The 17661-nt window shown below is 40.5% G+C and overlaps 1 protein-coding gene across 1 annotated transcript in view; it reads right to left on the minus strand.

The window, feature by feature from the left end:
• Nucleotides 1-15763, minus strand: part of jakmip1 (janus kinase and microtubule interacting protein 1) — a 20570-nt gene extending 4807 nt beyond the window's left edge. The window contains exons 1-14 of the mRNA XM_088431398.1: nt 15495-15763; nt 9290-9620; nt 8470-8802; nt 8087-8248; nt 6727-6939; nt 6347-6460; nt 5737-5883; nt 5431-5595; nt 3950-4009; nt 3008-3136; nt 2762-2890; nt 2251-2334; nt 1350-1412; nt 607-705 (exon numbers count right to left, since the gene is read on the minus strand). Coding sequence (XP_088287524.1) covers nt 607-705; nt 1350-1412; nt 2251-2334; nt 2762-2890; nt 3008-3136; nt 3950-4009; nt 5431-5595; nt 5737-5883; nt 6347-6460; nt 6727-6939; nt 8087-8248; nt 8470-8802; nt 9290-9376 — 1785 coding nt within the window. The 5' untranslated portion in view covers nt 9377-9620; nt 15495-15763. The remainder of the gene's footprint in view (nt 1-606; nt 706-1349; nt 1413-2250; nt 2335-2761; nt 2891-3007; nt 3137-3949; nt 4010-5430; nt 5596-5736; nt 5884-6346; nt 6461-6726; nt 6940-8086; nt 8249-8469; nt 8803-9289; nt 9621-15494) is intronic.
• Nucleotides 15764-17661: the final 1898 nt, after the last annotated feature.

Consider the following 17661-nt stretch of genomic DNA (forward strand, 5'->3'; position numbering starts at 1 on the left):
AAATGAGGGAGGTGGGACAAATAAACATGTCAAACCAACAGGGAGTATATAAGGGCATGCTGAAACTCAAAACTGACAATGACATCTGCCTCTTTGCCTCAAGTAAAATAGACCTGGAACATAAATAGATGCAAATTCCACAAACAAGTGAATGTTGGCACAATCAATATTACTCTGATGTAATATACAAACCATCCATGAAATTATTGATATAATCCATTACTCCTGCCTGATAGCACATGTAAAAATACATTTAGGACACACATGCACAAAAAGGAGGACAAAAGGAACAAAGATGATGTTTGGAGGGTGAACTTAAAAAAAAACATTTATTCAAGTAAAACTGCATTCAGCCTGTAATACAACATTCATTTACTGAACATTCCAGAACAGTGCAGAGGTATGCACAAATCCGCCATGCAAAACAAGGAAACAGGGGAGCATACCGAAACAAAACATGGCTTTCAAAATGTGAACTATTTCTTTAGTACGTATACAGTACATCAATCTGGTGGGTCATTGTATGTAGTAAGCATGTGCGCATCTCGAGCTGAGATTGTTGTTGTCGCCTCCTGGTGACAATTTGACGATGGTACACTCTCTTACTTCCAGTTCCAGCACCCGGAATTCCAGCAGTTCGTTTTGATCTCGAGCATCTTGAACCTCGGCCTGCAACCGCGCCTCTGTCTGCTGGAGTGCACACACCTGCACACATGAGTAAATTATTTAAACATACTCAGTGTTTTTATTTATATATGTTTCAGTGCTTTTGACATGTTCTCAAGAAATCGTCTGATTTAAAACAATTGCGGTTTCATTTATTCTCGACCAGCAGTTCTGAAATAGCGGTAGGTGAAAGTATGCCAAGTGTACTTTAGATTTTATAATATATTTTTAAAAATAGCATCCATGCAAAAAAAAAGAATTCTGTTTATATTTCAGCGAAGTAATACTTCAAGTTCATGAAAAGAATGTGATATTAGCAGGCCATTCTAACGGATTACCGTAAAAACCCAGTGTCCCCCATATCAGCATGGTTTGAGCCAACTTGTATAGCATCAAAAGTCTGCAGTCAGTACAAAATGCTGCAGTGAGACATACGATCACAAGAGAATTTCATCACATTCCCTGAATACGAGCCAACTTGCACTGGTTTGGGGTACACTTGAGGTGGAATTTCAAGGTTTTGTTAATTACTTATAAAATACCACACGGCTTAGCACCTTCCTAACTCGCCGTCTTAGTATTCCCGTATGTTTGGTCACAAGTTGCGAATTTGTTAGTGAGGCCGAAAGTCAAATTGAAGTCCTTCAACTCACGAGTGTATATAGAGCAGCATGTCAAACTACCTTTTCATGAAGTTCCTGGTTCGTCCTGAGCAGGTGCTGTTTCTCTTCCACCCACTTTGAGTCCTGCCACAGTAACCACACACAACACGAGAAATAAATGGTGCACATAAGCAGAGGTAAGCAAGGAACGAGTGGTATTCAAGAACATGGACAGAAATCAGACAAGCTCCCAGGTGGCAAATGACACATGCAAAGGCAAAATAGACACAAAGATAGACAGAGTGGCGGTAGCAAAGGTTTATTGATCCAGAGAAAGGAACGAGGAAAAGCATGCCACACTTGTATAGATGTTTACAGTGACAAAAGGCAGTCAGAGGAAAAATTCAGCAGAGCATCAGATCTCAAAACAGAGCTGGATCATTCATGCATGCAGAAACACAAATGAGCTTCAACAGAAGAGCTGAGTTTTACTAATAATCATGTGTATAATGACAAAAAATAAATAAATATGGTAATAATGTTCTTTGTGATCATGCAAAATGAAATGTGCACAATAAAATCAACATTAGGTGAAATAGCCAACACTTGACCACCATTTGGTTTTGATTTAATGTACAATATTTGTATGTGGTACCAGGCTTATCTTTTAAACATTTTGACCAACGGTCAAACGGTACATGAAAGTGTAAAACTCTTGTCTTTAGGGAAACGAATACTTTTATCGATGAAGAGGAGACAATAATACATCTCACAGTTACAGCACCCAAAACAGAAAGGCTAGTGGTCAGCATGCAGCCGCCAAGTTGTGATACCACACATGCAGAAAGTGACATCACAGGAATCTGCGGCAGACCTGGTCGGCATAGCGCCATCCCAGGAGCAGGGCGGCCAGACAAACATGCAGGAGGGCCAGCGAGAGAAGAACCCGAGAACTGCGCTCGCCATCTCTGGTCTTTGTTACCTGCCCCCGCTCCACCAGAGCCTTCTCCAGGTCTGTGATCTTGGCCTGGCAGGCACTGAGCTCTGCCTGCAGCTGCTCACGTGTCTAAGGGTTAAAGGTCAGAAAGGAACAGGAGAAAAAGATATGAGCTCAAATTGTGGGCGTAACGAGATGAACAGATTAATTGCGATCAATTAAATACAGTCATAGTTAAGGCCTTTTATTTATTTTTTTAAATCACGGCTGTCATTGTGTTTGGCATAACCTCTTAGGCTTCAGAGCCAAAAGGAGGCCATGAAAGTGGAAGACAATGTGACATTTGTTGGTCTGATAAATGGTAAATGTAACTTAAAAAAAAAAAAAAAAAGCCTTGATGGCATCTATGATAAAAGTTAGCCCTTCTTTGTAAAGAGGTTTACCACAGAAGCCTACTACGTAAAAGCACCCAGCTGTGATTGCAGCTACAAGTGAATATTTTCCAATTCAGTGATTGACAAAAAATGCATTGACAATTGACGTTGACAATACACACCCTAGCTTCTCTCTCAGCATCAAGCGAGCCTCCAGTCTGCTCTTGCAGCAAGGCATAGGCCCGCTGGAGAGCCTGGTATTCTCGAGTGAGCTGACGAAAACGAAGCTCCGACTCCTCACGAGAGACACTCTGTGAAACGAGAGCATTTACTTCATGGACAAATAGACTTTAACTCACCATGCTTCACTATTACCTAAAGCTCTGCGGACTTCTTGCTAAATAAAAAAAATATATCAAATTCTTTACCTCCTCTAATTCCTCCTCAGGTGTGGCAGGTGTACGATCAGTGAGGTCAGTGTTGAAGGAGGTCAGAGAGGATGTTTCAGACTCGATAGATTCTTCATCAAATCCAAAATATGTCTCCACAACATGCCTCTATGAAGAAGAATGTAAAAAAAAAAAAAAAAAAGATTACAAACATTCAAATAAAATCAAAAACCCTCAATTATCTTTTTCTGACTTGACAAAAGCATAAAAATCCTTCCAGGTCCCTATGTCTGTGAATAATTATTTTTTTATGTTTATTCTTGAAGCTCAGTGAGTTCTTACCATCGTGTTTATAAGTCATCTCCTGGCAACCGGAAAAGTAAAGGCAGACCAGTGCACAAAGACAAATAAAGGCGGAAAAGTAGAGAATGAGAAGAAAGTACTCCGTCATGTTGCCATTGGAGCAAAACTATCCAAAGAGACTACACAAAAAGTATCAAAAATTGCCTCAAAATGTGTCTTAGTCAAGAAGGGCACAACACCCAAAACCCTATCAACCTTGCCAAGACAGCAACTATTTCCAGGTGGGGGTGTGGAACAGCCTATGTGCTGACAACTACTTTAACTCCGCCTCCTAGCAACATCCCTCATGCATTAGCGTCAACATGTTGGGCATGATCACAGCAATTACTTCACCCAGGCATCATTGTCCATACACTCCTATTCATTGCAAATGCTTCCCACAATTTCATTCATTCATTAACATTGAAGACAGCAAAAATACAGAATAAGACATTGCATCATTTTGCTTTTGGCAGTTAAAACATGACATGCTTGAGTTGCATTGTTCTCAAAACAAGTAGAACTGTTAGCATGTCTCCTGAGCCTAATTAAGCAAAGACACGCACAGCAGCATTCACATGATCATCCAAACACAGATGAGGTGATTACTGAACTGCATGAGCAAAATCCTGTACTTACTTTGGTTAGTTTGAGAGGTTTTCGCCTCGTCTTTTTGCCCATCACCAGACGCTCACGTTCCTAAACACAAACATGATGTAGTTGAACATCACACTTAGTTTTTGTTCAAGTCATTTTGTTTGTAAATGTGCAGGGGCTTATCAAATCATAGCTATCCAAAAATATTAATAATAATCTAATTAAAAGGTCATGAAAACGTTCTTTTGAAAACATTTTATAATAGATAGAACCCATAGAATTTTTTAATAAGAGTTAAGTGGAGCGTGAATTACAGCCAAGAGAAAAAGTTGGTCAGGTAAATCAACTTTAAAAAACAAAACAGGATATCACAAGTTTGGGATCACTTTCAACTGAAAATAGAGTGACAAAAAGTAATGTTCACTTGTTGAAAACTGGAAAAGGCCTAGAATATGGGAGAAAAAAAAGACATATACAAAGACCATTTTGATCGATGGCTCCATTGTCTGTCTTGGTGCACCACCTAGTGGCCAAATGGCTGATTTGTGTACTTAAAAACACCTAGTTTTTCTCATTTTTGGGGTTTTATTAAAGCCACTAGTAGCACATTGAGTTTCGCAAAACAGAGGAGAAAACTTCCCCAAAAGCACTTGGACAGTATTCTCCGAGAATACAAACTGTCATTGTCTATAGTGGCTCTGGATTATGTGTATAAATTTTAACCTGTAGAAGGCAGTCAAGCACAAAATGTTCGCAGTCTGCTTGTCAAGGAGGAAAATGAGGAGGATGAGGAGAAGGAGAACAAAGTAGATGAGGAGAAAAAGAAGAAAAACAAGGAGGAGAACAAGTAGAAGAAAAAGAAGAAAATCAAGAAGAAAGAAGTCTAATTTACTGTATATAGCCCTTAAGCACAATTGAGTCTCAAAAGACTTCACCAGTGATATTGACCTCATAGGAGCTAATTGTATTAAATGGGAGGGTGGCACACCCCCAGAGGCAGCCAAGTCTGTTATAGCTACGGACAATGGAAAATGCAGCACCTCCTACTGTCCGTAATGAAAAACAGTCTTAATCTTACTCAGTGTCCCTTTAAGGACATCATTACATGTGCAATGTACATCAAACACTATGTGCACGGCTGTTGACCTGTTAGCGGAGGCAAATTTTGTTGGGGTCTAAAAAATTCATCTGTAGAGAAGATAAATAACAAGAAGTTGTATCCATTCGATTTAACACATGTTCCACCTTGGTAGATAATTAAAAATAAATTCACATTCAACAAATTATTTCATCAAATAATAATAATAATCTAATAATTAATAGAATAATTCCTTTTAAAAGGACTTGATGGTGACAGCCCTGTTGTGAATGCAATTTAATTTGTTATACAGTAGTATTACATTCCATGTAATGTATTGTATTTAATTTACTATAACTATTTGCTTTGAGTTTCTCCTTATAACCAAGGACACATTTTGTGTGGGTTTTATGACAGACTATTGAAGTATGTACAAAAATATGACCTGAGTGAGTTCGTCGATGATGCCACGTTGTTCTGCAATCTGGAGCTTGAGAAATTCAACTTCTTGCTCTTCGTGGGCGTGGCTTAAGTCTGTCAGGGAACTGGGCCGCTTTAGTTGGTTTTGGTGGGTTTGGTGCGGCAAGGAAGGACGGGAAGCTTTTTCTTTCTGCGAGTGAGAGACCACAGCCAAATTAAAATTCATCCAAAGTTCATGTTTTTCCTTGAATGCCCCCCAAATGTCATCTATGAGCATAAATGCACCACAAAAAACAAACAATTGCCTGTTAAAGACAAGACATGTACTGACCATCTCGGCGTTCTCACGACTCAAGTTTTTCAGTTTCTCCTCCATTCGCTGCAGTGTTTGCAGGAGGTCATCGTTCTTCTTGGAGAGGCGCTTTGTCTTTTCAAACATTGGCTTCATCTGGCTCTCTGCCTCTCGAACTCTCTTCAACTGGAAAGTGAACAGAAGCGGAACACACATACTCATTGTGGTAGTCGTCTGCATGTCTTTTCCAAGAGGTACTCTAAAGCATAAAAGTAAATGTTCAAACCAATTCGTGCAAGAAAAAATGGAAGAGTTTACACCAATATGCAAAGAAGAGTAGGCAAAGACCCATCACCAATTACTGCAAATATTTCAGTTATTGCTGTCAAAAGTGGAACAACTCGCTATTAGGTTTAGAGTGTAATTAGTTTTTTACTGAGGGTCAGATAAGTTTGTATTTTTCCCCCCTCTGAGAATAAAATCATCATTTACAAAATGCATTTTATATGTTTCTGTTATCTCACTAATATTAATATTTGTTTGAAAAAGAACCATTTGCAAGTGATAACTATGCAAAAAAAAATAATTAATACTTTTTGAAGGGCCTATGTATACAATGAATCCCACTATGTAAAAGACTTGTCCTCACAAGTTCATTTCTCTCATCAGCCAGCAGCGCATTTCTGTCCTCCAGCTTCCTGATGACGGAGTGGAGCTCTGCTATCTTCAACTGGAACCTCCTCGTGTCACGCTCCTCCGTCTCCTGGGATGCAGGGGGGAGAGGGGAGGAGGAGTACAAAAACTGAACAAGGGACGGAAGACATGCATGCAGGCAGGCAGGTGAAGGTTCACGGGAAGGAGGACGTGACGAAATGGAAGATGAGAAGTGGGAATGCAGCCACCAAGACTATTTGTATACCTGTAGTATTATAAATGTGGCTCAGATGTATCCCTTACAAAAGCAGAGTATAAAAGACAGATTTGGTTGATATAAATATATATATACATACATACATATACATACAGTACCTGGTTATTGAGCAGGTCTGAGCTGTCCCCAAGCCCAGGCACCACTTCTCTCTTCGGGCTGCCATGGTTGTGCCTTTCCGCCTCCCGTACGTGGACCAGCTGTTCATCCAGGGCTTCCTTCTGGAGCTGGAGTTTCTGGGTATAGCCGGCCTGCATCCCCAGCTCTCTCTCCAAGGCACACACCACACGGTCCTTGGCCTTTAGCTCATCCATCTATGAGAGATGCAGATAAGATGAATAGTGGAAGCCAAATAGACCAAAATATATTAAATGAAACCTACATTTTGGATTTGCAGAGAACATTAAGGGTTAGTAATATAAAACATTACAAAAAAGGCAATAATCAAAGAAGTCCGGTTATTGACACACTGCAGCTTTTATTATTTAATGTCACCACAAAGTCCACACAGCAATGGAACGTCACAGCAAGGCACACAGCAGTACTTAGCCTCTAACCTTGGTCAGTGCGATAAGACCTTAGTTGAATCAGAGGCAGGAAAACGAACGCTGGTGAGAGAAGAGAGCTTTGTCTGGTGATGTTCCAGTAAACAATAAGCAAAGTTCTCGAGGTAGTGCAGGGGATAGACCATTTCTTGGACAGCCCTATTATTAGAGGCTGCAACTAATACATATTTTATTATGCATTAGTTATTATTTATGAATGTATACATTGATTATTGATTATTACATTCATTTTTTTATTAATTATTTTCAGTCGATAATTTGGTCAATGTTTTGATGAGTTTTTTTCTCAGACAAGTGAACAAAAGGCACTATTTTTTTAATGACTTGGTGAGCTGTTTGGTCAGTAACGTCAGACAATCTGCAAAAATGTTGATCGTTTCCAAAATAAAAGCAGGTATTTGAAGCTTTTTCATTCAACAATAAAGAGTCCGTTTCGTGAAAATGAAAAACTAACTCGAGGCTGAAATTCTGAGATTATAAACAATTTTGGTTCTCTGAACAACTGACTATAAAAACATCAATGAATTTAATCATCGGTTATTTGTCATATATTATATTAATCATTGTATTCAAAATTATGCAAATCTGAGAACATATGCATGAAGACATTTCAAAAGTTACTTTTTCTTTTAATGAAAATAAATATCATCTCCAATTATCGGTTATCGGCCTCCTGGACCACCCAGAAGAAAAATCAGGGTCTATCTCCATTCCAGTGGCTCTTAACCTTGTTGGAGGTATGGAACCCCCTCAAATTTCTTCGGCACATTCACAATCACCTTCCGTAATTGGAAAACTACATTTTTCACAGCTAAACGCAATCTGAAAAGCTTTTATGGAATCACAATCACCCATACACTGTATGGCATTTTTCACCATTGGTCTGTGGCCTTACCAGTCGTCGGATGTCTCTCTCACAGTCACGTTTGATGCGATGTATTTCATCCTGGTGCTGCTGGTAAGCTGTCCTCAGATCAGCCGCTTTGGCTTTATCTGCTTGCAGCGCAGTGGCCAGAGCCTCGTCGGCCTGCTTCTTGGCTGCCTTCAGCTCTTGAATCTAAAAAGAGGTCAATATTCACAAATTTGTAAACAGCAGTTCTATTCCACTGATGTGCAGTCATGATAGATGCAAAGTTTTTTTCTGGGAAAGTAACCTTTGAAACAATAGCTTGGCAAGAAGCTTTTCCACGCGGCATCCTGTTTTTATTGCATGCATAGCATCCACATTCCTCGTCGACGAGGCTGAGAACTTGGAGCCGCGTACGTGCCGAAGCGTACCTCTTGTTGTAGCTTGAGTCTCTCGCCGTCGAAAGCTCTCCTGGCTTCTTCTCGAGCCTCTCCGAGAAGAGCGTTTTTGAGCTTATCGGCTGCTCCGTCTCTCAGGGCGTGCACCAAGCCCTGGAGCCTCTGTACTTCAGTGTCGCGGATCTTAATAGTCCTGGCCAGCTCCGCTTCATGCTGCCGTGCCAGAGCTTCACGCACTGCTGCGGTCTCGCGGAGCTTCTCCTCGTGGAGTTTGGCGCGTAAGTCAGTGAGCGCCACAGCGTGCTTGTGCTGCTCCAGCTCCCGAGCCTGACGCTGTTCCTGAAGCCGCTCACGCAGCTTACACACCTAAAGGATGCAACGTCAATCAGCCATTATTCAATATACACTGACCAGTCACTCGATATACTGTATAGTACTGTATAGTATTTGCCTGATTCCTGAATTTTTTGTTGAAGTTTGACTTTTTTTTTTTTTTTTTTGCACATTCATCACAGTTAAGCCATTCACTGCCATTGACGGCTTTTGAAGTCGTTGTTCCAGCTCTGTGTAATTTCTTGATGAATTGTTTCTGCTCTGTATGGTCAACTAAAAAATACATTCTTATTTTACATGGTGGTGGTAATTGTTTTTTGTTTTTTTTGTCTGGTATGTGTTATTCCCCCCCAAGGAAATGTCAATTGGCTTAGCCCCAACAACATATAAAGGATATTTCAAAAATCTATCTATTCATCCAACTTTGGGTGAAAGGCACACTACACCAGAGACTGGTCGCCAGTCAGTGATAATTATTGTGTACATAATTAGTCAAATATTCATCTCTGTGTTGCCGTACCTTGCCACGCTCCTGCTGCAGCTCAATCTGGATATCCATCATTTTGCTCCTGAGCTCCTCGTTGGCGGCCTGAACCGGGTCAGCCATTACCTATAATTTCTCCAGATTCCTACCCTTCTCACGGGGCGAGGCCGCAGGGGATGTTGCGCACAACATGGCATTTCCAACCAATGGGGGAAGACATGGAGAGGCAGGCGTGGTGAACCAGAGAGGAGCGAATCAAACACTGTTGCTGCTGATGATGATGCTGAACTTTACAGCGAGTCTCCCCTGGCACATCATGCTGATGGTCAAGTCTACATCATTGCAGGAAGATGCAGAGAATAGAAGTCTTTTTGGCAGGAAGAAAAACACACAAATAAGGCAAATGTTATAACATTATATTGCAAGTTAAACTATAAATATGTACTGTAGAAGTTGATAAAAAAAAACATGAAAAGTATCTTTGTTCATTTCTCTATGGCAGTGACTTAGTGACAGGCATCTTCCACCATTCATAAAACAGAATGGTTTTGTGTTTAACTAGGGCGGCCTGGGTTTTTCATAGGGTATAAGCACATTTGGGAATTTAGGTGACTGTTCCATTGTGAAACATGAGCTCTGACTCTAATGTTTGTAAATGATGTTGTACAAAAAAAATAATGCAGACACACAAGTATAAATAATAATAAAGCAAACCGCCAAGTGGGGCCTTTAAAAAAAAATTGTCAATTTGAGAAGTTAAAGGCAACTAACAGATCATATGTTGTTTATGAGAGGAGTCCATTTGCCAAGATGAGAGTGGAGTCATCTAATCCCTTCCTTACAAAAAAAATTCAAAGCTAAGTGGGCATTTATAGCCACATGTGGCGCCATCTTTAAGCTATGTTGGCATTGCCAAACATTAGCACAACCCAAACAGATGGCTGCAACAGTTGCCGCGGAAACCCTTGCTCCTTCGAATTGTTTGGCTCTCACAGCAGGAGACGACTAGTAGGAACAGTTTTGGATGGGATTTGAGATTCTCATTTAAAAACCAGTCATCCAAGCATTGTTATCTCATACAATCTCTGAGCTGGGGTTGACTGAGAGGCAAAAATGCAAAGATGCCGGAAGGAGAACAAGCGTACACACACTGTGTGCATGGCCAAACAGTACGAGAAGGAAGCAAGACAAACAAAGGTGATGGCTTCTATCAATAATAGAGAGACATGGGAAAAAGCCTGCAGAGAAACAAACCTTCAAGCGACTCCACTGTCTTACATTCTCCAGCCCCCACAAGCTGCCATGGTAATAGAAGTGAGCAGAGGCAACCGGGGATCTCACGCTTGTTCGCAGAGATGTAGAGTTCATTCAGTCACAGAGCAAGCGATGACACAAGCGCACATTCTTTCAATCTTTACCCTGAATTATCAGGGAGCAACACACATTTGCGCCAGTCCCAGAAACAGCTCTGTGCACTAATCCTCATTAAAAGTACTTAACAGTGATTCATTAGATGTGACTTACAAGCATGTGCACGGGAAACTGCTAATAACTGCAAAGAGGGGGTTCGCCAGTTGAAATGACTGCCAGATGGTTACATTGGTTTATCTACATGAAGGAAGAAGATGCTGATTTCCATCTAACTGTAATGTATAATTTTCACATTTTTCTTAAGTTGGAAAACGCTGACCCCCCCCCCCCCCCCCCCCCCCCCCCCCCCCCCCCGAAAAATAATGATTATGCTCTCCCAAAAGCCTCCTGGAGCCAAATGCTGCCTCCATGCTTACCCTGACAATGTTTAGGCAAAAAGTAGACTCGGGAACATGTTGAGGCTCACTGGATCGTTTTACAGGGGCATACCGCAAGAACATTTAAAGTTCACAAAAGTACAACCACAAAAAATAAAAACACAACATCACAGAGATTCAACTACTTCACGCAGGGAAGAAAGAGCCGGGAACACTTCAAACGTAGTATAAGTACTCCCAAAAAGGGAGTCCTGCTCAGCATTCGGAGTAGGTAAAATGCACTTTTTAACCCTTGAGGCACCCCAACATCTGGTAAGCATTTTAATAGACCATTATTGGAACTCGTTAGCAAAGCTGCCCGAAGTCAGGCGGTATAGGTGCCAGCAAGCCTGCTAACCTAGTGAGGAAAAGCGGCTATAGATGATGGATGGATGGATGGATGGATGGATGGATGGATGGATGGATGGATGGATGGATGGATGGATGGATGGATGGATGGATGGATGGATGGATGGATGGATGGATGGATGGAGCATTAGGAATTAGTTTCATAATATTATCACCGGGTAAACTATAATTATACAAAACTATTGATTGTCTCTCTTGCTTCATACAAAATGCAAATTATTCTGCATGTTTTAGGAATGCAAGCAGAAGCGGAGGACCCAAAGAAAATACGTGCTAGCAGCGAAAACATGCAAACTTCACATTGGAGGGCTTAAGCTAAGATTCAAATCTTGAGCGTCTCGACTCTAAGGCAGGATACTCATAATGAGTACAATTTCTAATGCATGAAAAATCCCATTGGGTTCTGACAGATCCTTTTCAGAACGTGTCAAGCATTAGCCTAAAATATGAGCTATATATGGTAGCCGTAGGACCTCTTTGACTAAATCACAGAATCAATTGGGAGGTTGTGTATAATGGGCTGAGATAAAGTCCTGTTTATATTGCACATTCACTACAAGCATGACACTCATGAACAAACATTGTCATTGTAACCCTATCAGCATAGTGGAAACTGTCAGAACAGGTCTGGCCTCAGTGCAGTGGATAGCCACCCAGACACGCACGCAAGCGAACACACGCACAATGGCACACACACAAACACACATTTGTACAGCATGTGAGGACATCCCTTGACATAACGCACTTCCTAGCACAAACCGAACCTTAATCAAGAGAAATGACTGCCTCACCCTTACCTCAACCATAACCCAATTCAAATCTATACACTAAAAGCAAGCCTTGATCCTCAAAAAGAGGACCAACCTAAATGTCCTCACTATGCTGGTAGAAAACTCAAAACGGTTCTCACAACTACAACCATACACACACACACACACACACACACACACACACACACACACACACACACACACACACACACACACAGATACAGGGACACTCCAAAAAAACTATTGAGCATTTGTACCACTGCTGAGTGCAACATTGCTAGTGGACCATGAGGCTGAAAACTACACTGCCAAGAGAATGTTGCATGCTGATGACCTCAATGTCTAGTGAACCTTACCTAAACATATGAACACAAAGTTGCCCTCATCCAGCTGTCCAAGAAAGATCAATATCGTTGATTAAATCTATATTATAGCTGATGCAAACGCAGTAAGTTCCGCGTGTTAACCATCGCCAACAATTTTTAAAAGAAGTTCTTTGCACGTTCTTTGCTAAACAACCCTCGTTGAACTTGCTCCGTTTTTAGGATTAAGTGCAACAAGAAAGGCACAAAATCCAAACACACATGAACTAATCCTTTGATGCTGACTGAAACGAGCTTTTGTGAGGTATGCTGAGCAGTTCAGCTCTGGAGTTATGGGACTTAAGTGTCAGAATATCCCTGAATTTCTGGTTGGATTTGTTGTGGGACGACTTCAGAGACATTAAACTGTGTGAGAGTTGCAATTACCTCTTCACAAAGTCCAACTATCCCTTAACCATCCATCCATCATCTAGAGACGCTTATTTACCTAAGAAATCAGTACTATTGTCCTGTACATTTTAACGTTCTCACATTGGAATAGAAGGAGTGTCGATACGCAAAAATAGAAAACTGGTTATTTTCACTTCTATTGTTATTTGATAATACTGGATATATTTTGATAACAGAGGCACCCAAAGAAGTGTCCTGCAAGTGTTGTCTCATGGGATTATGCTGATAGCTGTGCTTAATCGTGAATTAAAAATAAGAAGATGAGATTAGGTCAGGCAGAGGGGAGGAGAGTGAAGATGGAATACTGCAAGTTTGCTATAAATTACCCAAATCAAATATGACAGCAATTTTATAATCTATCATTGTTTTATAACGTGTCAAACGCCTCTGCCTTTTAAGTGCTTTGCCATAATTTCTCCTTCTTTGACTTCTATTCAAATTTAGCCATAAAAATGAGAAGAACCAAAACCAAATGCAGGGTCTTATGCCGACATCAGTGCACAAACTCAGTACATCTCAGAAAAAAAAGCTAATGTCCAGGAATTGTGCCCTTGGTGATAGTGGCCTTTAATGTCAGGTCAGCGATAACGCATTTTCATTTATGTAGCATTGTTCTAAACAGGAAATGGGTGTGTAGCACATTTTAGCTGTCTACTAGGTTATAACATTCTGGACTACTATGGCAGACTGATCTGAATACTCTACAAAGCATGTAAAGTCATTTGAACGTTCCTTTTTGATTTGTCGGATATACAGTTTAAGGGCCATGTAACTAGTGCTGTTTTTTATCCTCATTGTGGAGATGAAATGGAATGAGTGAGTGTGTCATACTAGCTATGATTTTTAACTTTTCATACCAATTTCTAAAGTGACCAGCTGAAGCAAATGTGTTGCAAGTAACATGACGCTACAGACACAAAAATGAGGCAAAAAAAAAAAAAAACCTGTAACTTCCAAAACTACTGTCAGTTTGCGGCAATTTTTTTTTTGTTTTTGCATTTGTTTTCTGAATCATTTTTGTGAGTGCATCTTTTTTTCCCAGCATTTTTATTTCATGAATTTGCACTTTTTTGTTTGCAGTTTTAATCTGGGTGTGTTTTTGTTTTTACAAATATCAACGTGTGCAGTTTTATCTGACTCCAATCATGTACTGTAAGTGTCCTACAAGAATACCAACGTTTTCCTGTTTTGTGTGCAAAAACAATCATTCTACTAGAGTGCTTAATTATCTCACAGTTAAGTGACTACAACGACTACTGTAGCATATTAGTAGGAAAACTACACTTGACAAGTGATGCAAAACTACTAGTGGGCATTTCTGTTCTATTAGAGTACAACTCTACAACAAAATCATGTTTACAACCAGAAAACCAGAGACCTTTCACTATAGCAAATCTATGTCTCTGAACATATATATGAGTAAAAAAAAAAATAAAACGTGTTGTGCAATCTACAATCTTACTGGAGTTAAAAACAAAACCATCCAACATTGGAAAAAAAAAGGAAAGAAAGAAATTGCCAAATCTACAATAAGCATTCATTTTTATACTTAAATCAACTTCTTGCTTTTATCTTTATACTTTTTTCCTGTCTTCAAGTGCTAAACATCTTTCATCTTTACTACTTTTACCTGTCTTCAAGCGTTTGATGGCTCCACGCGTCAAATTGACGTCATTTCGGCAACCACGCCCCTCCGCGCTATCTAGTTAGCTCAAGTGATGACAAAGTGCATTCTAGTACAGGTGCATTGTCCCAATATGGACATCATTCTTGAGGTTCTTGAACTATTATGCTCCTTGCCCTTACTAGCAGGACAACTTTGACATACTAATAAGCCAACTACATGTTATTAGTGAGGAAAAAGAGCGTATTATTAAATGGACCATAAAATGGATGTCAAGTAAACGCTTGCAAAGGCTTTCCATAGCTGTGGACAGATAACTAGGGGATTAAAGTCTGCCACTGACGTCAACCACGCCCCACGGAGACACATGCATGAGTCTGCAGCAGATGCAGCATCAACCATACAGCCTCCAATACAGGTCGGCTGTCCTTGCAGCCTGCAAGGTCTCATGTTGATGTGTCCGTGAAATGCAATCATTTTCTTGAACCATGTCATGCCTTACTATAGTGTCCTCGCTATGTGTGGGGGTGGCAAAGCTGCATCGCACTGCACAGGAAGTGGAAGAGAAGCAGTACTGGTAGACAGACAGGATATTAAAGATCAAACATCATCATTAAGTATGATCCTTCCGACTCGGGATAACACCAGCTCCATTGTGCAACGGTGTGCGTTTGGTACATTTGCCATGTGAAGTACACTATTGGTGGCTATTCGAACCTCCAACTGCAGCTTCCCTTGGCAACTACAAACTGCCGCCCGCTAGCAGCTAAAACCAAACGCTGCGTCCAAAAACAAGTTGTCAAGCATCACAACGGCTACACTCACTTGAACGAGATGTCTAGTGATGTACAGGGTTCACGTCCACGAGAGCAGACAGTGTGTGTGTGTGTGTGTGCGGTGTGCGTATGTGGTACTCACCTCGTTCGCCACCTTTAATCCACACAGCAAGGTTTAACACAAGGTCCACTTCACACGGGTTAATTCATTTACATCCACAGCACTCCGGGGCGGTTTGATCGCCTGCTATTTTAGAGCCTACTTATCCGACTACCCAGGCGGAAGAGGGTACGCGCGATGACAGCAATCCCCACAGTGTGTTTCAACGTCCATGCGTGTGCATAAATAAAAGAGATAAAAGTGTCTGGGCGAAGAAGATGCGAGGAGGAAGCGGGGCGGGCGTCGCCAGTAGCGTGATAGAAGCGCGACACCTGACTGCGTGTTCAAGAATGACACCGCTGGTGAGGGCGGTGACGTCATCAAGATTGGCGACAACTTCATTATTTTTAGATATTTTTAAATCATTACTGTGTAATGTTTAAGACATTTTGTTTGTTTGTGCGTCAAAAAACTATGTTTAATTTATTTGCATCGACCATAGAGACGCAATAGATCCAGTCGTAGCACGTGAGAGAAACTGATCTGACAATTTCGACACGTCCATTGAATAAGTAGAATGTAGTAGTAGTACATAGTTGTACTACTACCCACAAATAATAATCATAATAATAATAATTGTGATGATGATGATTATTATTATTATTAGTAGTAGTATACTTTTGTTTGCCATGCCTGTGCCATTTACATGAAACCGTTAATTATATCATCTTGCACTAACATTTGACACAGCCGTGGAGATGTTATTGGCTTTCGTCAGTTAATGCAAGTTCCTCCTGGTCCATGTATTTCTATGATGACTTCGTGAATTGTAAAAACACACACTTGAATTCTGAAACATCATCATCATCATCATCATCATCATCATCATCATCATCATCATCATCATCATCATCACCACTATCATCACCATCAAGCAATGGTGATCAAAAATTGCACCAAGCAATTTTATTTGAATTATTTTTATTTATTTATTGTATTTAAGAACATCTTCAGCCATTAGAGTAATACACACACAGGAATCCAACAGACTCTCTCTTTACTAGACAATTTGGCTTCTCCCTCCAAAAAAGTAGAAATAATGTATCAACATAAAAGTGCATGTAGTGAGAGTGACCCAGATTCTGGTGGATGCATTACTTCCACGCAACTGCTCATCTCTGCCTCTCTTTACTCTGTGTCTGCATGTCTGCCATTCACAAGCATATGCAGCCACTGGCTTTAGGGCAAAACAGGAAGTGCAAGAGCCCACTTAGGAGAAGATGATTTGTCGTCTACTGGACATCATTTCCCATTCTGGTTGCATAACTTGTGTCATCCATATGACATCCATATGCCTTACTGTGTAATCCTGGAGTGTTTTGTATCTCTCTATTTACATGTATACTGAGGTCAACCTGCGAGAAGGCCTGAGGTGAAAATCACTAGGGTGGAAAGCAGAGAAGGGTGGTTTGTTCTGGTGAAGTATTGACTCAGAGAGCAAATGTGTGTCAGAGAAATAATGAGTAACTCAGTTGATTGTTTTGCCTAAGGTATGTTCTTAGTTTTGTGCTATTTTGTGGTTCCAACAAACCTGCCTTTTCAAAGCTTTTTGTGACATTTTTTACAATTCATGTGTCACACCCCATAAATAAAGAATAAGAAAATGTGGAGCATGGTTCAAGTATCAAATTGATGGCCTTGAACGCACATGTCGTCAGCGGAAAAAGTCTTACTCTCTTTAGTAAAGTGTCAGTAAGCCTATTTTCCAGCTCCTCGGAATGTGAGGACTGTTTCCATAAGAGCTGGCCATAATAAGCTTAGCATATTCATGGCGTCTGGCAGATTAAAGGTATCCTAATGACGTTTGGTATTCTGTGGGGACTAGGAAACAAAATGAAGAGTACAATAGGATATATACTACCACCTACAGAACATAGTGGAGTAAAAATATGCATCTTGGAATAAAAAGGAAATCTGACAAAAATGATCTAAATGAGATGTATTTTACTGTTTAAGCCCACATTGTTGTACAGCTGAGGTTAATTATCTTCTGCATGACTCACGGTTGTGAGTCTCTAAAATGTTGAGGAGTATGTTCCATGTCCATTCCCCAAAAAAACTAATACAAACAAAGCTGCATGACAACATCTAACATTAGAAAGGGTCTGAAAAATGTTCTCAGCAAATTGCTACTAAAACTGCAAAGCAA

Source organism: Hippichthys cyanospilos, chromosome 13, assembly GCF_059441005.1.
Source record: "Hippichthys cyanospilos isolate Australia breed blue-spotted pipefish chromosome 13, RoL_Hcya_1.0, whole genome shotgun sequence".
Taxonomy (NCBI): domain Eukaryota; kingdom Metazoa; phylum Chordata; class Actinopteri; order Syngnathiformes; family Syngnathidae; genus Hippichthys; species Hippichthys cyanospilos.